General features: G+C 43.3%; 1 protein-coding gene across 6 annotated transcripts in view; it reads left to right on the forward strand.

The window, feature by feature from the left end:
- RFX4 (regulatory factor X4) overlaps positions 1-22,459 on the forward strand; it is a 128,220-nt gene extending 105,761 nt beyond the window's left edge. For 3 of the 6 annotated variants that reach the window (XM_072655821.1, XM_072655824.1, XM_072655825.1), the window contains 4 exons: positions 2,046-2,207; positions 10,501-10,666; positions 11,406-11,544; positions 20,700-22,459. In XM_072655821.1, coding sequence (XP_072511922.1) covers positions 2,046-2,207; positions 10,501-10,666; positions 11,406-11,544; positions 20,700-20,972 — 740 coding nt within the window. In that variant the 3' untranslated portion in view covers positions 20,973-22,459. Of the gene's footprint in view, positions 1-2,045; positions 2,208-10,500; positions 10,667-11,405; positions 11,545-16,417; positions 18,755-20,699 lie in introns of those variants that run through there. The other 3 variants (XM_072655823.1, XM_072655822.1, XM_072655826.1) reach the window with 3 other exon arrangements.
- Positions 22,460-24,299: the final 1,840 nt, after the last annotated feature.

A 24,299-nucleotide genomic window follows, 5' to 3' on the forward strand; every position in this document is an offset into this window, starting at 1 on the left:
TCCTCAGAACCAGGGCAAGCTGGGTTTGAATCCTGCCTTGGGCCACTTGGCTGGGCATATGTTGGCCTGGCCTGCTATTAAACAAACCTCGGGGGCCTCTCTAAAATGAACTGTGGAATCAGGGTCCACCTGCCTCAGCTACTGGAGTGGCTTCCTCACCTGAGAGCTCCCTACATGGATAATATTACAGATCTGACAACAGCAAAGAAGAAAGAAATGGTAACAGGCTGTCATGAATATTCAGTGTTGATCAAAAGGCCAATGAGGTTCAGCAGCTGGTGGCACAATGGAGAGAGTGCTGGGTCTGCAGTCAGGAAGCAATTAACTTCTGTTTGCCTCAATTTCCTCATCTGTAAAATGGGGATAGTAGCAGCACCTGCCTTGCAGCGTTGTTTTGAAGGTTTAATGAAAAAATGTTGGTAAAGCAGTTTAACACAGTGCCTGGCACATGATAGGGGCTAATAAATTATTATTGAAATATATAGTAATTTAAATTAATATTTGTTTATATATCTAAGTTGAAATATAAAATATAAATTAAACGTATAATATAATATTAAATATGTAAATAAATGCTTACGGTTACTACTAGAATTTGCTTGTTAAATGAGTAGGAAAGACTCTGGCAATAATGCCCAGGAAAAGCGTAGAAGGCGGTTACCAAGCGTGCCTCCCCCTGGCTAGGGGAGACAGCACATGAAGGTGCTTGGGATGCTCCGCTCTCACAGAAGCTGCTCTGGAGGGCAGCCCTGGGTCTGTCAGTCTTTCTCCCTCCCTGGGCCCCCTTCCTTCATCTGTGAAGTCAGGGGGTTGGCCTTGCTTAGAGCTGAGATTCCTTCTAGCTCTAAATCTAGGCTGGAGGATTTCCTGGAGTTGTGAGCTCCAGTGCAGAGATGAGCAAGAGCCTGGGGCCCCCAGGGCTGGTTGTAAACTCTCTTAGTCAGTGCTCGGTCCTCTCTAAAATGATGGCGGTGTGGGTGTCTGTCTGTCTGTTTGCCTGTGTCTTTGTCTGTCTGTACTTTATGTGTGTGTGTGTATACGTGTCTTTATGTGTGACTGAGTGTCTTATGGATGTCTGTGTGTGTGCATCTGTGCCCATATGCCTGTCTGTCTCTGGGATTCCTTCAGATCTAGAACTGGCCCTATGCTCAAAATCCAGCTCCTCACCCTCCCTGCTCTCCCCTGCCCCAAATTCCTCTTGCCTCAACTTCCCAAAGTGACCTGGATGAGACGGAGTGGCATGGTGGCTAGATCACTGGACTTGTAATCACTGAAACCTGGCTTCACATCCTCCATCAGACATTCGCCAACTGTGTGACACTGGACAAGTAGATACACCTCTCTGAACCTCAGCCCCTGGAGGGCTGGAGTCATCAGTCTAGAAAGGGAAGGAATCCTAGAGGTCACTGACACATTTTTACAAATGGGGAAACTGAGGCCCAGAGAGTAACTTGTTTTGGGAATTGCTCAGCGTCCCATAGATAACCAACCTCAGAGGAAAGGTGTGAATCTTGGCCCTTTTTATTCCTGAGTCAGTCCACTTTCCTGGTGCTGACCACTGCCAATCAGCTCCTCATTGTAAAATGAAGTCGTTAGACTACCTGCGCCGGGGGCGGGGAAGGGGGGGGCGGTCTCTGCACTCTAAGATCAACCAGCGAGAAAGAGGAGAACAAGGATAGTCCCAGTTTAGACTCCACACTCATCTTCACCTAGGCCTCTCCATCCTTAACATCAGTTCCCTGCTCAAGACACTCCAGTCAGTGGGTGAGATACTCCTGGGGCTTGGAGGCCCCGCTCCCCTCCCAGAACAATGCCCGCCCCTCTCTGTGCTTGCCTCCCCAGCCCAGTGATGCAGCCCACACATATCTATCAGTCCTACTTGACTCTTGCCCACATGATCCCATAGGGCTGCCATAGGAGTTCAAAGCTTCCCTGGTCATTTGGGCAGAGGGTGCCAATCTCCCATTGTTCTAATCACCTCCAGCCCACTCCCTGGCATCCAGCCATCAGGCCACCTCCTAACATGCATGTCTCTTTGCCCGCAGCAGAGGTCAGAGAAGAGATTCTGTTGGCAGAGCCTGCCCCTCCGACTCCATCACCCGTGCCTTCCTTCTCACCAGCAAAGTCCACCACGTCAGTAGAAGTGCCACCTCCCTCCTCGCCTGTCAGCAACCCATCCCCAGAGTATACTGGTCTCAGCACAACAGGTACCACCCAGCTCCTTGTCACCTCTGGGCCCATGGGCCTTCAGAGAGATGCTCACCTACCCACTCTCTTTGAGAAGGAACAGACACACTGTTAGCAGGGGATTGTAAAATAATATGTATCTGCCAGGTAGCCAGGAAGCACAGTGGACAGGGCCATGGGGTTGACACAGAAATAATTGAGTTCAAATCCTGCCTCAAATGCTTGCTAGCTTTGTGACCCCAGTAAATCACAAAGTCTCAGTTTCCTTATCTGTAAAAGGGGGTAATAATGCTGCTGCATCTACCTGGTGGGATTGTGGTGGGGATCAGACAAGATAATAGGATTATAATAGCTAACATTTACACAGCACCTACTATGTGCTAAGCACTTTGCAATTGTCTCATTTGATCCAGCCTATGTAAAGTCCTCTGTCATTTTTGAAGCACACTAGGAACACTAGCCACCCACAAGCAGCTATCTACATCTCTTGGCGTTCTCCAGTCCCCTTGCAAGGGTTCATCCCTCTTCTATTCAATCCAACAAACGCAGGCAAGCTTAGCACCACTGTAAACTCAGATAGCTTGGGACTACGCTAAGACTTTGGAGACATCTTACCTAAGAGGCCTCAAACTCTTAGGCAGAGCCCTTTGTGGGCACCAGTGAGGAGAGGGGAGGCAGGAGGGATCATGGTTAAAGGGCCGGACTTGAAATCAGAAAGGCCTAGGTTCAGGTTCTGCTCTGACATATACTGGCTATGTGACCCTCTGGGCAAGATGGGGATTTATGTGGATGGAGAGAACTCCCATGCTGGGACCTCCACAGGTGGATAAAATCACATCTTGACTCCTTCCCACTCTCCCTTCCCTATGATAACTGGACAAACCATAAGAAAGAAGCTGAGAGGAAGCAGGAGAGTAGGTGTGCGTCCACAATCACACCCTCAACCCAGCCAGGGGCTGTAGGCTGATCTCCCTAGAAATCATGTCCATAGAGGCAGACCTAGAAGATAGCCTTATACTATGAAGCTATGTGTCTTATTTAGTGGGAACTCCCAGTGTGGGGACTTCCTACCTCTTTCTTTCTACAGTAGAATCCAGATTGCCAAAGACTTAGTAATGATGTCCTCAGGAGGCACACTGAAATGAAGTGACTTACCCAGGGTTACCCAGATAGCAAGCATCAGAGTCAAGACCTGAACTCAGCCCTCCCTGACTCCCAGCCCAGCAAGCACTCTATCTTGTTCATTCAATTTTATTTTATTTTTAGCTCCAAATTCTTTCCTTCCCTCTCCTCCTGTGCCCATTGAGAAGCAAGAAAAAGAAAAAAATAGTAAAAGCATTACTGACCCCATTTTACAGATGAGGGAGTACAGGCCCAGAGGGTTCAAGTGACTTGTATGTGAAGTTAGTATCAAAGCTAGGGGGTGAACCCCAGTTATCTTGACCATGGGGCTATCTGGTGTCCTGAAAAAAAATGTGGGATTTGGAGTCAGAAGACCCAGAGTCTGTTGATTAACCCTTCTGTGTCTGGTTTCTCTCTTTATAAAATGAGAGGTCATCTCAAAGTTCCCTTCTAGCTTTCAATTTGTGATTTGAAGTGAGGGCAATTGACACTATGGTGAGGGGTGGGGGGGCTGCCCACAAAGAAATAGGTTGGACCCACGAGGTGAACAAGGATTCCAAAGCATCAGGGCAGGGGGAGGCAAACTCCCCACTCCTGGCTTCTTTCAGCTTGAATCCATACCAACAGCTCAATATGGTCTCTTCAGATTCAATGCCAAGGGCGTCAGAGGACATGATAACAGCCCTTGAGATAAAGTATTTTCTGATAGCCAATGATTAGCAAGATTGTGCCTATTTGCTAGTTGCCCTGTATTTTCTTTCTACAAAAGCTTACAGAGTTCAAAAAGAAACCATCTTCCTTCTAAAGGTCCATCCTCTCCAGCTGGTATTTCCTTCCCCCTCTCTTTTTCCCCCTCCCCTTCATCTCCTGCCTCTGTCTCCCCTTCCCCACTCCTCCTTTTCTTTCTGCACCCCCCTCACATTCCACTCCCAGCCCAACTCTTTGCCCTGTCTGGATTCTGGTGTCATTACTGTTTTAAAGTAGGAGGTAAACCCCTTGAAGGCAGGCTCTGCTCCATTCTCATCTTTACATCCCCAGCATCTAGTAGAGAGTTGTGAAAGATCTCTGATGATTCTACACATCCCCAGAGGATAAAGGTAGGCTCACTGGAACCTAGGAAGAGATTCATTTCACCTCTATGGAAAAAACAAAATAATTTCCTATTAGGTGCCATCCCAAAATGCTACTGGTTGCTTCAGGAGGTGATGAGTTCCCCATTACTGGAAGTCTTCAAAAAAGAAGCTGAATGACCAGGAACATTATACAAGGAATTCTTGTTCCTCTAAAGATGAGACCCCTGAGGTCCCAAGGATTTTATGAGATTTTTCATGGAAACCACTTGGTTTCCTAGTGGTCTGTCCTCATCCTGACTTAGGATAACTGTGGGTCACTTGGAGTGAGCAGCTAAATAGAATCCTTTCCCTTGTGAAGACTGCTATGTTTATCTGCATATTTCTCCTTCCTGTTTATTTCTTGATCTTACTTTGAGAAGGAATTAAATTTCCTTCAAAACTGTTCAATTGTAGCTATCTTCATTAGTAGCTGCTGCTGGGAGCTCTCACCCAGGATTCAATGACCACATAGGAGCATGTGTTCCAATGTGAAGCAAAGAGAAAAAAGGAAGTGACATTGGAGGATTGGGAAAGGAATATTTTTCTACCTGCTTGTAAATCTCATCAGATTTATAAGTTTGCCCAACTTCTTTCTGGTGTATGTCAGGAATCAGATGACGGGGAGGGCAGGTGTGCTGGGGGATGGAACACGCTGGGAAACTTGAATGTAGCACGTTAAAAGGTCATAAAAGCATCTCTTCCGAAATATAAATATGGAACAGATTCTTGTCAGATGTTGGTAACCTTTGAAGATTCGGGGCACTCTGACTTTGTTCTTGGATGTCTCCAGGACACATTAAAAAATTTCATCATGCATGATGATGCCAAATGTTTTCCTTGAGCACCATTTATGAAAGACTTACGCAGCAGTTAGCACTCAAAATGAGAACATGTTCTTGGAAGAAAACAAGAAATTCATTCCTTTGGGTTATCAATGCTGTACAGGCCTATTAGAGACAATTAGTAAACATGGATTATCGAGAGGCCATTTTGGACTCTAATAATATGGAAGCTAAAACAATGCCCTTCTTCACTATCGAGGAACTTGTGATATGTTTCATTTATAAAATAATAATATAATTGTCCTATGAAGGAGACAATTTATTCCTTGGGTTAATTTTTAGAAAGGTATTATATCAGATTTCTATTGTCTTAGACGTCTTCTTAATGTAGAAGTTAATTTTCTGCTTTTGGATAAAGTCTGGTGGACCTTAGTTTGGAAAGTATTGATTTGAATCTGATTTCTTGGGCAAATCTTTCTCAGGAACATTGCCAATAAAGATCTCATTTCCTTGATGATCTGGTCTCCTCAGTTACATGTCTTTTCAACTGACAAAGCTATGCTCATGTTTTCCAGACTCATCTCAGTTAGACTTTACCTGGAGCAAAAATTGTAGGTGATTCAGAAACAGAGGACTGACTTTCAAATTCTGGTTCTGCCTTTTTCCTATCTGTATGGCCTTGCTCAAGTCAATTAATTTCTGTAGAGATGAATTTCCTCCTCTTTAAAATGAAGTCTTTGGGCTAGTGGCCCTCCAAGGTCTCTTCCGGCTCTGGACCTATGATCCCAGAGCTGATGAGATGTAGTATTGGCTGTCTAACGGAGAGTCAGCTATACAATAGCTTTCAAATGTGTGGGGCCTTATGAAGGTGGGTGTGTCCATCAGTAACTATGGGCTTTCTCTTAATCAACTCACTATATTCCATTTCTGATCTGCATAAGTAAGTTTCCATCAATGGAACCCTCACACTTATCTAAGCATGTTCTGAATGTAAATCTTTGTATCTTTTCTAAATCCGCTGATACAAGATATAGTTTCAAGGAAGCTCCAGTTTTATAGACAAATGACTGCCGGGTTTATCTGCAACAGAATTTCTGTTTAATATTATATGTTTTAACTGAAAATAGGAGAAAAACCTAGATGTATGAAACAGAAATTGACATATAGTCAGTTGTTACCTCATGAAAGGAACTTCATTATATATGATGAAAATATTTGGTAGGATCATAGATTTGGAGTTGAAAAAGGTATTAAAAGATATCCAGTTCAACCATCTCTTTTTACAGATGAGGAAACTGAGGCCCAGAGAAGAGAAAGGAATTGCCCAAGGCAGAGACAGGATTTAAGCATAGATCCTAAAAATCCAGAGTCAGGAGCTAGATAGTTCAGTGGATAGAAAGCTGGATTGGGAGTCAGGAAGACCTGAGTTCAGATCTGACCTTAGATACTTCCTAGCTGTGTGACCCTGGGCAAGTCACTTAATTTCTCCCTGCCTTAGTTTTCTCACCTGTAAACTGGGGATAATAATAGCACCTACTTTGCAGCGATGTTGCTGGGATTAGACAAGATCATATATGTAAAGTTTAACCCAGAAGCTGGCACACAGTAGGTACATAATAAATGCTTATCTCCTTCTCTTCTCCTCCCCTCCCCAATCTGCAGGACTTTTTCAATAGAACTGCACAGAGTAACTAGTTAGTTCAATTGTTTCCTGTTTCTTTCTTTTCCACAAAAAAATTTCCAGGTCTAGGAAAATGGAAGAAAAACAATGCTATACTTCTCACCCTTTCTTTATACCCCAACACCCTGGCTCCAAACCTACACTCCATTTTAAATTCCTGCCTTTCTTTCAAGAAAAGGGAGTATGACATTTGGTGACAAATCAACCAACCTGTTTAACATGACACAGGGAGGCAATTTCTTAACCTCCGTTGAAGTCACAAAAATGTCCTGTTTGGGCCTCATTCTTTCAGCCTGGGTCACCACTGGGTTGGAGGACCTTCCATCTGTACCTTTTATAGGCTTCTTAAGTCTTTTCTTACTTCTGGCATTGGCCATAAAAGTTAACCATTCATCCCACATTCCAAACTTCTCCCATTCACTTTGCCCAACACAAAGACAGCAAATTAAATTGGGGGTGATTATATGATGCCTGCTTAAGGAAAAGTCGATCCATATAAATGGTCCCCTGGCAGAACCTTGAGCTGATGGGGCCAACTTTATCTGTGGGTCCCCTCCCCCAATTGAAGAAGATTCCAAAAGGGTGATGGACCCTCATTCTTTCTAAATGACAAAAGCCCTATTAATGATTATTCCAATGGCCACCCCTCTAATAAGTATATAGTTTGTTCCCAGGCCAGCCAATTACTCATTTGCTAATGGAATTGTCCTTTCAAACCATAGACATGAACGCATCCCCAAGATCTAGATGTCCCTATTTACTAATGGATGACTGATACCTTTTACCATATCTTAACTATTTCTTTGCCCTGGAAAAATGGGAAATTTATCCCAGCATTAAAAACTAGTTGTTACCTTCTTAGAAATTTCAACATCAGTTTCCTGACCTCTTGAGAGAGCATAGGACTGAACCTAAATGCTTCCCCAAAACATTTCCCTGGACTAGGGACTAGATCTGTTATTGCAATGGCATAGGGTGGAGTCAGCATACCATAGCCCAGTTCATCTCCTCTTTCTGTACAATAGAGGAGCTAAAAAATGGTTTTTACATTTAAAAAAAATACAAAACAAATTTAATTTTAAATGTGGTAGTAGCTCTCAGGCCAAATCCTAGCATAAAGAATTCCCAGATGAGGCAAGTCATTCCACCAGGGCAGGTTGCCACCTTCTGTGACTGTTCAATTCTTAGAGTGTCAGAACACAGCAAAGTAAAGTGACTTGCCCCAGGGTCACATGGCTAGTTTGTATCGTAAGCTCCCAGTCTCTCCTGGCTTCAAGGCTAATGCTCCACCCACCTCTTTCCCTTGAAACATGCATCATTTTTGCTTTCTTTGGTCAATTTGGATTTTATCATAGTGTTAACTGGTATCACCCAGTTGGAGTTTCCTTAGGGAAGGTATCATGACATTGTGAAAAAATAGGCTGAATTTCAGCAGAGAACCTGGATCCCAATCCCAGCTCTTCTATTTACTGCCTATGTTACCTAGGATGAGTCATTGAGTTTTTCCCAGTCTCAAATTTCTCATCTGTACTATGAGGGCATTAGACTAGATTAAAACTAGATTAAAATGTAATTGGGAAATATTTAATAAAATAAGTAAAAATACAATACCACATAGATAATGTTAATGTGTGGTTTTCTAAATCAGGGATCTGTCTCCATTTGAGTCTGATGCCATTGGACCACATGACCTCTAATGTCAATTTCATCTCTAGGTCTAGGATCCTGAAAGATTGTGTGAGAAAGTGGGAAGAGCAATGGATTTGGAGTCAGAAAACCTCAGTTCAAATCTCAGCCCTGCCACTTACTACCTTTGAGACCTTGGGCAAGTCACTTAACTACTCTTAACCCATAAAATGAGGGGGGTGGATTAGACATCCCCTAAGATCCCTTCTGGTTCTAAATCTATAATTCTAAGTTGATGTTTTTCACCAAAAATGTGCCATCTTGGAAATCTATCAGTAGCACAGAATTTTTGAACTGGAAAGAAAGAGATCATCTAGTCTAACTATCCCATATTGTGGAAGAAGAAACTGAATCCCAACATGACGCAATGCCAACAGTGACATAGCCAGTAAATGGCAGAGTGGAAACACACATCCAAGGCAAGGGAATCCATTTTCAAGAGGTTTCATTGTGTTTCTGCTTTAGAACTCCGATCTCTAATGGCAATTCCTTCCTCATAGCCTGATTTCTCCTACCTTCTCTCAAATGTTGCCAGTTCCCACCTTTGGGGGGAAAATCCTTCTATTCCTCATCTAACTCTTTTTTAAAAAATCTAAGGGAAATCCCTATGTTCTCATTCAGCTTCTAATGGTTGGTTCATTATTATCCCAACCTCCTCTCCTCCAATTCCTGTAAAGTTATGAGTGCTCTATATTTTTCCTGAAAGGCTAAATGTTACATAATGTTTGTATGGCAAAGCCTAGATTTTCAAATCCCTTAAAGAATTGAATAGCTTAAGACTCTGATGACTTTCTTTTATTTTTTTAAATGTAAATAGAATTTTATTTTTTAATTACATCTAAAGATAATTTTGAACATTCATTTTTTTAAGATTTTGAGTTCCAAATTTTTCTCCTTCCTTCCCTTCCCTCTCCCCTCCCCAAGACAGCAAGCAGTCTGAAATGACTCTGCTAATTTTTAGAAGAGAATCAGGCGAGTTGTTGTCCATACCTGATACCTAAGAGATGCATTCTAATTCTTTTGCATGTTCTCATGCCCTGCCACATTCCCCACCCCATCCCAGCAAATCCAAACCTTTAAAGTAGTTTAAACTCACGCTTTATACTTAGGGCAAATCTTATTTGGAAAAAAATATGCCCATTATTAGGTCAGCATTGGAGCCTGACTCAAAGGAGAAATGTTTTCAAATCATAAACACTTAGAGGGGGGAGAGAACTCAGAACTTAGCTAGTCCAGCCCTTGCCTGATATAGGAACATGCTCTAAGACACCCATGATGGATCCTTATCCATTTTCTACACCTTCACTGATGGGGACCTCATTGCCACACAACCAAGTCCATTCTGCTGTTGGACAGCTCTGATAATAAGGAGGCGTCTCATTATAATGAACTAAAGTCTGTCTCCCTGTGCCTTCCACCCACGACTTTGAGTTTTGCCCTTTGGAGTCAGCCGGATCCCTTTCCCATGGAACAGAGTCTCACATATTTGATACCACTGATCATGTCCTTTCTATAACTTGTTTTCCAAAGTAAGCATCCCCAGCTCCCCCAGTTCATCCATCCTGCGATGACATTGATCCCAGTCTCTTCACTCTCTTGGATGCCTAGTTCTGCATAAGCTTTGGTTTATAATTCAAGCTAAGTGCTGATCTCAAGTCCTTACATTCTCACACTTTCCTCTAGGGATGATTTTCTTCTGTTCCTTCCATCTCAAAATCTCTGATCTTATTTGATCAGGACAAGGTATTATTGCGCTACATGCTATGAGCTCTACCAAAATGAGCTTGTTAAATTCTTGACTTAAAGTTACTCATCATGCTTATTTTCACTGACTGAATGTCCCCTCCTTGCCTCTCTTGGGGCCCATTGGAGATGATGCTGACACCCTATCACCAGGCTCCATGACAAACAGAGCACCATTTTGTCTTAGCAGGAGCAATGCAGTCCTACACCTGGTCCCTTACATACACAGTGACAACAGCTGCTGGTTCACCTGCTGAAAGCTCCCAACAGCTGCCCTGTATGAGAAGCACTCATGTGCCGTCTACCTCTGTCACCCATCGGATACCAGTTTATCCCCACCGAGAGGAGCACGGGTAGGTTACCTTCCCATGTCCTTGCTCTGCCTTATCATTTCATTCCTGGTGCTGGCCTCTCGCATGTCCATCATTTTCTCTAAGACAGTGGTTCTCAAACTTTTTGGCCTTAGGATCCCTTTATGCTCTTAAAATTGTTGAGGATCCCAAAGAGCTTTGGTTTAAGTAGGCTATGTCTATTGATATTTACTGAGTTAGAAATTAAAACATCTTGATATTATTATGAAAATAGTTTTGATCACATAGATCCCCTGAAAGGGTCTTGGGGCCCTCCTAGAGGTCCTGAGCCACACTTTGAGAACCACTCCTCTAAGGAAATGAACAACTGAAAGCCCTGAGCTAAGGATTCCCATTGGTTCTTCCCTTCAATTTGTTCTTTGTGCCCCTTATGATTTGGGGTCCCCTGTGGAAGAAGGACTTGTAAGGGCCAACCTGTTGTTGGGGTCTTTATGAATCTATTTAAAAGGCAAGTGAGCTAAGGTTCCCCACCATTGCTGGTCTTCTGCCCCACAGACGCTGTGGTGTGGTTCTACCAAGGAGCAGGCAGTGTTCATTTCATTGAGCATAGGCTGGCTGGTAGGGAAACATAATTCGGGGGGTGCCAAGTGATGACGATGAAGAGAAGACAGATGAGATAGCCCACAGAGAGAACCTAGAACTGATTGTATTATATGTTTGGAATATCCACCTGACTCGCTACAATAACATTATTCACGAAACAATACTCGTTGCTTTTTAGCTACACGGGGAGTTACAACTATGGAACCTACAGCAACCAGCATCCCCACCCAATGCAGAGTCAATACCCATCCCTGTCACATGACACAGCCATTTCTGGGCCCCTCCATTATTCTCCATACCACAGGGGCTCCTCACAGGTAAGGTTACTTTCCCTTCTTTACAAACTGTTTTGTGTCAAGTCAAATTATGATAACGTGTATTTATTAAGCCTCTACCAGTGTGTATACAGCTGTGCTGAGTGTCACTGGGTGGACAAAAGAAGTAGTTGATGTATTTCATATCTTCGGGCCTTCCCCTCTAAAGGCTGGAGTTCTCTTAGATGCTCCCCTTTCCATCCATCCACCTGTCTCCCGTATGCCGTCAGTCAGCAGATGTCACTAGGGTGGACAACCAGGGCATTCAATTCTTTTTAAGGAATAACTTACTAAATCCTTACCGATCCTAGCTTTAGAATGAGAAGGAACCTCAGAAACCATTTAATCCAACCCCTTTATTTGACAGATGAGAAAACTGAGGATGGAAGACATTAAGTGATGACTCCAGAGTCACACAGCTAGTAAATAGCACAGCTGGGATTCGAATCTGGGTCCTCTGGCTCCAAAGTCAGCATTTGTTCCACTGCTTTGACTAAAGGACACTCTTTCTCTCCCCAAACAAACTTAAGAAACTAAAAGGTGACTCAATTTTTGTAAATTAACATTTACTTTAAAAATGAGACAGAACACTGATTTTTTTCCAGAAAATGTAAAGTGTTCCTGACTACTCTGTATGTATACTTCTTCATCTTCAATGCTTCATGCTTAGAGGTCTTAGCCCTTTCCAAATCAATCTAGAATTCTAGACCTGGAGCCAGGAAGATCTAAGTTCAAATCCAGCCTCAGATACTTACTAGCTTTGTGACTCTTAGCAAGACATCTAACCTCTGTTTGCCTCAGTTTCCTCAATTGTAAAACGGAGAAAATAAAGGCACTTGCCTTGCAGAGTTGTTGTGAGGATCAAAGTGCTTAGCACAGTGACTGGAACATAGGAGATGTTATATAAATATTTTCTCCCTCTCTTTTCCTTCTCCACCCTACTCATCCCCTGCCAGACTACTTTTTTATCAAGTCATTGCCTTGTCTCAATATGCCTAGAACGTCTGTCCTATCAAGTCCAAGTTCTCTAATCTGTAGCCATTGAGAATTAGGAGTCCAGTGTCAGTCACTTCAGTTCTCTGGGTTATCTATCTGCTTCAAAATGCATCAAATGAGGCCTTGTTATTATATTAGTGTTCCCAAACTGGAAGATTTTCTAGCAGGGAAAATAACATCTGCCTCCATCATCCTCTATCATTCCTGTCAACCTAAGCCACAAAGGCAGTTGACTAGGATCCCTTCATCTTCACATTTCTTGCCGGACTTTGCTAGGTCTCTCCTGGCACTTAATCTGTTTGATTTTGTGTCATTCTTTTATGCATTTTATTGCTGCCACCGCCACCACCACCCTCCAAACTCCTTGAGGGCAGAGACTATACAATTTTTCATCTTTGCATCTACAGTTCCTTGTACCTAGAAGGCAATTAGGACATTTTTGGTCAGAAAGATTTTCAATGCTAAAGTCCAATAAACTCCTTGAGGGCAGGGCTTGCTTAATGTTCATCTTTGGATTCCTACAGTTTGGCACATAGTAGGTGCTTAGTAAATCTTCATTGATAGGACAGGTTCTGCTTATTAACTAGAGAGTCCTCAAACACTCCAATTATGCAAAATGAGACAGTTTTCTTCATTCAGAACTATTTTCCTGATATTATTTCCCTTTATTTTCAAACATTGCTTCCATTCCCATCACTGCTTTTCTGTCTCCCCACATACAATAACTGCTTCTTCTTTCCTTGGTGAAAGAAAAGGCAGTATAGACTTCCATTTTAACAAAGGAATCCTCTCCTCTGTAGGAAACCTTTTGTTCAGTGTGCACCAAGAATGTTTGGACAAGTCATCTCATTATCCTCATTATTATGGCTTCTTCATTAACTCCATGTTTCTCATTAATAGGCAGCATGATGCGATGGAAAGATCATTGGACAAGGACTCAGGACCCGTGGGTCCCAGGCCCATCTGTGTTATTAACAACCTGTGACAAACTAAGCCATAACTAGGGGAAGGCAACTGGGACTTTGCCTCAGGACACTGAAATTAGAACTTGCTGAAATAACTCCACACCTAGTTATCAAGAATAATTAGTTAAAATAGAAAAATAGTGGATGGTACGTCATTCTACCCCTGGTGGCCCCACCCCAGGTGAGATCCTCCCTGACCCAGCCCTGTCCTTCTTCTTCCCTTGATAGTAGCCTCCTTATATCCCCAAGGTCTCTTCCCACAGGAACTAATGTCACAGGATCTTTCTTTCCACTACTGGGACATGTCTTGGAGTCTTCCTTCCCCCCAACCTGGGACCTTGTAATTTAAGTTGTCTCCAGAAGGTCTCCCTGCCCCCCCCCCAACTGAATTTGTCTTTAAAAGCTGATCAGAGGTAGTCTTTCTTGTTGCATGTGTCAGGCACATTTTGGGGTGCTTGACAGCATTCTATCTACTGTACCACACAGTTGCCCATATAGCAAGCCTACGTACAGTAAATGTTGAATAAGTCTTTATCAAGTGATTGATGCCTTTTCCACCAGTCTCAGATTTAGTCTCCTTATTGGTGATGGCTCCAGATGGGATTACCTTTAAGATGTCTCATCTTGTGAGCGTTCTGTCTTTTTCAACAGATTCCCTTCTCTACTGTCTCCTTTGTGCTTGTACCCTGAGCCTTTGACCCAAGACCTGCCCCATCAAGGTAGAATCTCAGTGGAACTGACCCCACAATGACCTTTGTTCAGTCCCCTTAACTCCCTTACTTACCTGATGCACTTAGTGCCTTCAATGGGGGAAGATCAAGACTTTGGGCATTTCATGCATCCTTGTTCCACCACATCCACCAACAAATTGCATTCACTATGTCAGGTAACATCAGGGGTGTGCTGGTAAATGTTTAACAACTGGCTCTCCAAAAAAACCCCAAACAAATATATTTAGGACTCACACTTTAACATTTCATCTTCATCATCCACATTTTCTCCATCACTTTCTTAATTCTAGATAATCAATCAACAGAATCAATGAAGCCCTGATTTGTACCATGTGTCTATTTCCAAGGTATAACATTGAAAATTTAACAATCCATTCTCCAAAGCCAATATGAACCAGCTTCAATGACATCCTTCTGTACATTCATTTGCAACAAAAAATAAGCAATTCTACCAACCTAGCTTAAAATGGACTTTTTAAAGTCCATTTAGTAAATCTAGAGTTTACCTTTAAATATAGATTGAAAAATTGTCTGGCTCACACAACTCATTTGTGTCTGTTTGTCCATTCTTTCCCTTGGGATGTCTCATGGGCTGAGAGCTGCTAAATTAACTCCCTTGGCTCTTTGCAAGTGAGAATCATGTATGGTCAGGAACCTTCGCCAGGAGGCAATTGACAAAGTTCCTTTGCCGACAATTTCATTTCTATTTTTTCTGATTCAATTCAGTAAGCATTTATTATATATTCAAGGTACTCTGTGAGGTGGTGGTGCTACAATAAAACCACAGAAAGTAGTTCCTGACCCCAAAGGGCTCCTGGTCACTGGGGGCACCTAACCCTGTTCTCTCTTGCTTCATTGTCCCTCCAGTTTTCTGTTTTCTTATCTTTGTGTGAGATAAGTGAGAAAGAGTTTTGGGCTGGGGCCTGACAATCTTTTCCAGACATCTACCATCATATAGTAAGCGCTTGATTAATACTTTTTCATTCATTCACTCATCACTCAGTGCCCGGTTTTCTCCTCTGGCAAATATTAGGGCATGTGGATAAAAATGGATGATCCAGACTTCAAATCTGTGTAGCCTGGAAGAGATCACTTAAAGCCTCTTGGATTACATCATGTTTTGGATGGAGGCAGGAGAATATGGCCATAACACATGGGACGCTTGGTGTAAATGGCTGTGTTTTGATTTTCATCTGCAGTATCATGGGAGAGCCCTTGGGTAATCCCCAGACAAACTCGGGCATCAGTTCCACTAGTTCATCACCTGGGGCTTTCATTAAAGCCTGCTAGCTGCGTCAGGAAGAGTACTGAGGTACTGAGGCTCTTGGGATCAGAAGCCGTGCTACTTCCAGAGGTCCTAATGATGGCTGAGAATTGCTTTGTGAGATCACAGGATCTCAAGGGTGGAAGGAAGCCCAGAGGCTATTGGATCCAATTTGTACCTGATCTCTATAATACTCCTGACAAGGGGTCATCCAGCCTTTGCTTGAGGACCACCAGTGATGGGGAACATAGACTCCTCATGTTTTGATCCAGTTTCTCAGGGTGATCAAAATAGTGCTGTCTAGGTCAACTAAAAATGAAGGGGAAAAGGAAATCACACCTTCCTTTATTTTCTTTCCTGTTTTCTTCTTCCCTGCCCTCTCTCCTTTATGAAATCCCAGAAGGTGATCTCCTGAATTTGTGCTTAATTCACTGACATGGGGAGAAATGGATGGCTTTCTAAGTCTCACACAGTTCTGTTTTGCCAGAGTTGATTTTTTTTATGGTAGTTGGGAGTTACCCCCAAATGGGTAATCCTTTTGTAGTCTGGGAAAATATATACCTGAACAATGTTATTTAATGACCAGTAGCTAGAGAGGGTTCTAGGTTACCAACAGAGGCCAAGTGAATGGATCTTCTGAAGCAGAACTAGGGCTGAGAAGTGGGCTGAGATTCTTCCCTTGACTCTACTGTTGACTTCCTCAGCAAGACAAAATCTCTTGTAACCACTCTTGGCCATGGTTTCTCTGTTTATGCAATGATGGGTGATACATAGAAGGTAGGGCCTTCACAGGAAGGCCATGAGGTTTGTAAGGCCAGTGTCCAGCTCCTCAGGGACTGTCTAAAGATGAAACATAGAGTGTCATGGGCTTTTTTTGAAAAGTTCACCCTGACCTTTCTTCATCTTTCTTCCAAGTATAGGTTTTGACGTTGACCTGAGAGAATTCAACCAGTCAATGAGCTTGGATGGTCCATTAGGCCCAAGTCCTTAAGTGACATGTTGAGGGAATGTTAGCCCAGCTTTCATTAGGAAAACAATTGACAGTGCTCACAGGACCACCTTTCACCTTCTTGCACAAGCAGCAGCCAGCTTGGCAGAGGACAGGAATAAAGGATTCATTCTTTCTTCCTCCATGTGGAGAAAAATAAGCCTTTGGTACTGGAAATAGACTTAAAATAGCATGTTGTAAGATGGTTCCCCATCCCTCCCAAAAAAGTCAAAATTCATTCTAAAGTTTGGAAGGATCTAAATTCTAACTATTTGACTGATCTCCCGTCTCTCTCTGTCTCTTTGTCTCTCTGTCTCTCCCTCTCTTCTCTGTCTCTCTCTGTCTCTGTCTCCCTCTTCGTCTATTTCTCTCTCTCTCCATCTCTTCTTTCTCTGTGTCTCTGTCTCTTTGTCTCTGTCTGTCTGTCTCTCCCCCTCCCTCTCTTCTCTGTCTCTGTGTCTTCCTCTCTTCTCTATCTCTGTCTCTCTCTGTATCTCTGTCTCTCTCTGTTTCTGTTACATACACGCGCACACACACACACACACACTGCACTCACAAGGGGTAGAAAGTCATGCATCTCATCTCTGTTAAACCATGGTCCCAGCAACAAGTGTGGTTTGACTCAGAAAAATAGCAATTTCCTGTCAAGAGCCCTCCAACAAGTGTGGCTTTTATGCCTAGCCCTGGTCTCCGGGCTCCAGGGTTTTGAGTTCTGCAAGCTCCAGGACCCTTCGTGATAGCCGGATGCAGAGTGCTAGAGGTGATGCAGATGGCCTTGCTGCAGAGGACACTCTAACAAGGCTGAATAGAAGCTTCCTTGGGGGAGTTAATCGCCAGGCAGGGGCCAGTGGGCACTTCACGAATATTGTCTTTCAATGGTCTCTTCACTATGGAGAAAAGAAACCACTGACTCATTTGCAATTAGCTGACCTACCAGGACAGAACTTTCCATGTCAGAAACAGCCATAACAGAATTTGATTGTCACATAGGAGATATTTAAAGCCTAGTTGTTTTTTTCTTGTTTGAGCTCATGACCCAACCCACGGGCACAGCTGCATATGGGATATTTGGTCAAGAACAAAACCCACAAATTTTTGTGCCATGTTCCCTTGGAGGAAAGTGCTCCATCTGGTGGCGAGCAACATACATGGGTAAATCCACTCTGATGCCATGTCATCAATCAATCATTCAGTTGATCGATGAGCATTGGCTCACTATGTGCAGCATGGTGCTAAGTGCTGTGCAAACCAGTCCCTACCCTCAAGGAACCAATATTCTAATGGGAAAGGCATCATTCATATCATGTACAAATACTTACAGAGTGGATCTATGATAGTTTTAGAAGGGAAGATTTTAGCATCAATGCGGACAGAGAAAGGCCTCCTGAACATGGTGAGGGTTTGAGCTGAGCTGAGTCTTGAAGATGCTAGGGGTTCTGGACACAGACAAAGGTCAAATCAACAAGCCATCAAGGTGAGCGAGTACTCCTCAGTCCTAATGGCAAGGGAAGGGGAGCTCCGGCAAGGCTTTGGGGGCATCCATTACAACCAGGTGTGTTATCAATGAGAGGCAGAGCAACTCAGTGGGCAGCTCCACTAGCCATGGTGGCTGATGACCAAAGTGTGAAGACTGGCTCCATTCCTTACTACCTACATTATCATAGGCGAGGAATCAACCCACAATCATTGGTCAAGAGCTGCCGTTCTATTGGACATAACTGGACTTCTCTGTGATTTCTGAGGTCTGTAACAGCTCTAAAGTTGACTCGTCCCTGCCACCTCCTCTCCTGACCCTGCCAGGACCAGTAAGTAAGTCACTGCTTGAAGGTGATCTTCCCTGTGATACCCACCAAGCCAGAATTGTGACTGCCATCTAAGCCAGCCTAGCTCCATTCAGAGTTTTGTTATCAAATTGACAGGTAGAATGAGCTCCTCTAGGGCAGGTACAGACAATTTTATATTTTTTGTCTTTGTTCACCCAGCGTATAGCACAGTGCCTGAATCATAGTAGGCTCTTTAATAAATGCTCATTGAATTGAACCAAGTTGAATTGCCTTCTGGGGGATGAAGTTTTGGGTCACAGCAACCGTCAGAGACCTCCAGATTTACAGAGGCATTTGGGATCTGCATCAGTGGTGGGAATACTACCCAGATGAAATTCCAAGTCCACTGAGTCACCAAAGGGTGAGGACAAATGAGCATGCACTGTCTTAGCCAGAATTCACAGGCTCTCCAGTCCATACAATATGTAGCAGCTGGATAAGGGAACTTGCCCCACCCCCCCGCCTCCCCCGGCCCCATCTAGGCTTGGAGGCTGTTTAAAGCAGCAGTGAAGGCTGCCAAAATGACCCGCTGAAAGGGACACACCTCCTGTGCTGCCCTTGTCTGTTTAAAATGCAGAATGGGGGCATCGCACTCTATCAGGTGCAGGGTATGCTCCTGAAAAGACTGGAAAGCAGAAACAGGGTATGGGAAGAGCTCTGAGAAAGTGGCAGTGAAAGATCCTCTTCGCAAAGTAAAGCGTCCATCTGTAAATAACAGCGATCACCCCACTCCAATTTCTCACTTTCTTGTTTGGGATTTTGCTTTCTGAAAGCCAGGTCCACCTTGCAAAGGCTGCCCCACCATTGGAGGCTGGGAGGCTTACTAGCCTGCCTTCTTAGTGGTCTTTCGATCATTGGCTCCCTAGAAGCCACAACACGTTAATGATGCTGTCACAGCACAGACCAGAAGGAAAAAGTGATCAGCCATCTCTCAGGGTTGAAGAGCTTCTGTAGAGACCCAAAAGACGGGGTTTGCTCTTCTCCCGTCTCCTTGGTAACAGCCCTGATTGCTTCTCCCTGGTGCTCCTAGTCACCACCTACGCCCTCCCTCCTACCCAGCTGTTCACTTGACAGCATGGTTGCTGGGTCAGGTGGGCTTAGCCCCATTTGGGAATCCATTCCCAAGGTGGAGCTCCTCTTTTCAAGGTTAAGCCACAAGTGGCCAGTTTTCCATCTACCATCTTTGGCCCTGAGACTCTCTCCCCTGCTTTCTAGGTTTCATCCAACTTTGGGCTCCTCTCACAGCGAAAAGACTGAGTCCCTTTGGCTGACTTGACTGGAAGGAGCAGTAGTTGTTGTCATTCTCCCTTTTTTCCCTGCTGTCTAGGTTTCAGCCTGTCTGTCTCCCCTACAGGAGGTAGACCCCTACCTAATCTCTCTGGTCCCTACTTTCCAACTGTCAGGAGAGACAGATGGGGAGCAGAAGAATCCACACATAAACACTTTCCTTCCCTCCCTGCCTTCTCTCTAGCCTGTATGATTATTGGCTCCCCTCCATATAGGGGTGGCCCTTAGCACACAGCAAGGCTTATCGTTGTACCAACTGGCACAAGAGTCTTTGAGGGGATTCTACACCTCCTCCTTCTCCTCCCCTCTGCTAATGCTAAAAAATGGCTGATTTGCATAGCTGTTGTGGCAGAAGAGAAAAATGAATGGGAGCATAGCCCAGCAATGTGTATGGTCGTTAAAACAAATCTCTCTTGGGAACCTTCTTTGCTTGAAGCCATTTTCCTTCTGCCTCCGATCGTCAAAAAGCCTCCATGATGGTCTAATCTTGGCCCTATAGTCTTCCCTTTACCTCTGGAATGCCCTTCTTCCCTCATCCTAACAGCAAGCTCTAACATTTGTCATTCATTACTCAGATGACTGCCAAGGACTGCCGTCACTTTAAACCAAAACTATCAGCAATAACTTCTGAGCTGTTGATTCTCATACTCTTAAATCTTCCCTTTTTGCATCAGTTCATACAGTATCTGAGTTCAACTGGCAAATGTGATTTTATTTGGGAGTCTTGTTCTTGGGAGTGGATGAAATGCAATCAGTTCCATAACTTAAGAAATTCACCTTATCCATGTACCTACCTTCTTTCGGATCCAAAACACTTTTTCCCTCTTCCTGAAAGTCAGGACTCCAAATATATTAGGCCAGGAGAAGGGAACAGGGCTTTGCTTCTTAGGAGAACCAAATCACCAGGATTTCTCAGGCTGTGAATATGCTCCTCTGCCTATGGCTAATGGTTTTCTCCACTGTCTTTTAAAGAGCATTGATTTCCTCACTACAGCGTTCTAAAATAATCAAATTTGAAACAGACTGTCAATATGACTAACCTGGTTATTAATGCACAGCTTATGGTTTTAACCTTCTTGAATTTTTTTCTTCTACCCTCCCAAGTACCCTTTCAACAGCCCCACCTCCCGGATGGAGCCTTGTTTGATGAGCAGCGCCCCTAGACTACACCCTACGCCAGTCACTCCCCGATGGCCAGAAGTACCCTCAGCCAACACATGCTACCCAAGCCCACCTGTGCACTCCACAAGATATGGGAGCTCTAGTGACATGTACACCCCCCTGACCACCCGCAGGAATTCTGAGTATGAGCACATGCAACACTTTCCCGGTTTTGCTTATATCAATGGAGAAGCTTCGACAGGATGGGCAAAATGAAAATGACTGGTATAGTTTGAATCCATATTTAAAGATAATAATAATAATTAATAATAATAATAATAATTAAAAATCCAACCAACACCAGAAGACCTGATCTCTTCACCTTTTAGAACTCATGGGACTATACCTAGATGTCTGCTTTCCTAATAAACATGAAGCTGGGTTAGAACTGTTGGTAAGTAAACCTTAGTTCAGAAACAGGACTCACTAAACTCCAGCATGGCAGCAGTGTTCCTGTAGGTCAGCCAGCTTGGACTATTTCTGTAGAGCACTGTCCTCAGGAAGCTTAACCCATGCCTTCTCCCTCTGTCCCAAGACTCTGTCTTGTGTGGTGCCCAGCCCAATAAACCACTCCCTTCCATGTTGACAAACATTCCTTGGTCTCAAGGGATGGATGCTAGAGACAGAACGGAGTCTTCTTTTATTTGGTGAATGCTCAGTTCACCGAGAAGAGAAGCCTCACTATTTCTCCTTCATTATACCTGTTGTCCAGTGAGCACTTGAGAGAGGTTTCTGCAGAGTTCCCTGGCGTCCTTCCTTCTGCTGCACCTGGATGGAACTGCATGATTTGGAACGTGCATATTCTCCTAGACACCATTATTTGTGATAGCACCTGCATTATCTTTCATTGTAAACATTGTTTGTGGGGAAATGGGATGGGGAGGGGAGGGTTTGCACAAGGCAGAGAGAGAGAGAGAGAGAGAGAGAGAGAGAGAGAGAGAAGGGGAAGGGGAAGGAAACAGAAAAAAAGAGAAGGGAAGGAAGAAGGGAGGGAGGAAGAGAGAGAGAGAAAGAGAAAGAGAGAGAGAGAGAGAGAGAGAGAGAGGGCTGCTCTGTCCTGCCTTAAGTTGAAGGAGACTCTTCTACATGTGTTGGTCCCAAGTTTGCACAACTGCTATTGTCAGTCAGGGAAAGAAGGGAAGAAGAGGGATCTTGGATGTTTTTTTGAGATTGTGGATGTTTGACATTGAACCGTCATACTCCAGCTAATGTCAGGTTCATGTTGCAAATGAAGTGAAGCCAACTCGGCCTGGCCAATCACCAGGGCTGACAGAAGCTCTTCTCATTCCTTCATGAGACTAGAACACTTTCCGACACTTTGATAGGAAAAAAATATTTTGAAGATGTGCCTTTGAGTCCCTACTGTACTGTGTATGTGTGGAAACAAAGCATATCGTACTCCTGGGAGAACTTTCCATAGACCTATTTTTTTTTTTGTCCAGTTGATAGTAATCTGTGAACTTTGTTAGTAGTTATTAACATAGATTTTCCTTCTGTATTATAAAATGCACCGAACAATTATGGTGGATCTATTACCCTATGGGTAAGAAACACATAAATGGACATGTGACACCGGCTGTTGTAGCAATTGTTGTGTAAATAAAATCTTTGATAGCACCACCCAGTGTGACATTTGTGTGTGTGTGTGTGTGTGTGTGTGTGTGTGTGTGTGTGTGAGAGAGAGAGAGAGAGAGAGAGAGAGAGAGAGAGAGAGAGAGAGAGAGAGAGAGAGAGAGAGAGAAATCCAAGGCACTGGTTTTCATTCGTGGAAGATATCTAGGGTTTCATACTCAAATAAAAAGAACTCCTGAGATACAATAACTTCTTCATTCTTCCACTTGCATGCAGCAAGAACCCCAGCCCTTTAGCTGGATCTTCTCAAATTGTGGACAAAGAGAACAAGATCTAGTCATCCAGAAATGCTTCTGTTTAGTCAAGATTTCAGAGCACTGCTAGATCACAGAGTATTACCACACCAATTACTACAAAGACTGGGCACTGCCGCCTATCCTGGCATAGATACATTATCCCCTAGAAACACACAAAACCTGACCTAATATTATTGACCTATTACATTTGTTAATTAATCTCATCCTCCAACACTGGGGCATCATAATGAAGCTCCCCTGTATACAGTGTATTTTGCCTTAATAACCAAGGAGCAGGTATGTTATTGACCAGTTTCTAAAAATTGCTAATTTTAAAAATTAAAATAATTGAGCAGTGTAAAAAAATTACAAAGTCTTAAAACACTCATAAGGTTCAGGAGAAAAGCAAAATCCTGTTTAGCATTTTAAAAAGCGATGGTAGAGGACTGGTTTGAAAGTCAGGAAGACTTAATTCTTGACTCTAACACATAATGGGTGTGCGACTCTGGGCAAGTCACTTAACCTTGCTAGCCTCAGTTTCCTTATCTGTAAAATGAGGGGGTTGGACTAGATGGTTTCTGAGGTCCCTAGGGTCTCTGTAATCCAGTTCTTCCATTACTGACTGTGGGGTAGGGCTTGAGAAGGGAAATCGTAGAAACAAAATGATTAAGTGACTTACTGAAAATTGCAGAATCCAGGCCCTTTGACAGATCTGGAGCAAGAATTCAGAACTGTCAAAAATCACTTCCTAGAAGGAAAAGAAACAAGGATTTTTTAAGTACCTAGTATGTGCCAAGCACATGATGCTTTACAATATTTCGTTTTAGCTTCACAATAACTCCGGGAGCTAGGCAGAAGGAATGTGAATTCAGAAATGTATCATGAGAGATGTTAATAGGAAACTTTTTTAATGCTTTCTATTTCAATGGGAATTTATAAATTTTTTTAAAAATCAGCTCTAAATTACACTAAGATATTTGCACATAGAACCCACTTAAAATATTTAGCTGTATAATTGTGGATGATCAAGTGAGAGTACCTGTTTTAATTTCTTATTTTAATGAACTACCCTGGTATTCATTCCTCACCAGCAGTCAGGCTTAGAAACATTTGTGATTCACAGTTTCAAAAGAGACCCCACTTCCTAAAACTTTTCTTTAAACTGAGAGACTCTAAAATCCATGCATGGTCCAATTCTGAGATTTTTTACTTCAGTATTGGGGATCATCTTCCCATTGTATCTATACTGTAGTATAGATATAATCTGTGATATGCCTCAGTGAATAGTTTTTATGAGTTGCTGTGGTGAAAAGAAAATTCATCACTTGAGCAAATTTCTGGTGCTGAGTTCTTTAACATTAGCTAGGTTGGCCATGAGATGACAGAATTTGTCCAGAGCCTGGACCCAGAGCCTTCCCAGCTTGGCACTGGGATTGCTGCCATAATCTTCAAGAGCTCCCAGGGTGGCCCTTGATCCCAGCCACGATGAGGCATTAGAGAAGAACATTAATGACAAGGAAAGCAACATTTTCTTAAGAATTTAGAACCAATGCTGTAAACATGAGAGAATCCTGTGAATGAGGACATTCACTTATCCACAAAGGTTTAGCTGACTACTATGAGGCCTACAATCAGTTTGGTGCAATGTGTTTGAAAGATCTCCAAGTCAATTGGC

The sequence above is a fragment of the Notamacropus eugenii genome, chromosome 3 (genome assembly GCF_028372415.1).
Source record: "Notamacropus eugenii isolate mMacEug1 chromosome 3, mMacEug1.pri_v2, whole genome shotgun sequence".
Classification (NCBI taxonomy): domain Eukaryota; kingdom Metazoa; phylum Chordata; class Mammalia; order Diprotodontia; family Macropodidae; genus Notamacropus; species Notamacropus eugenii.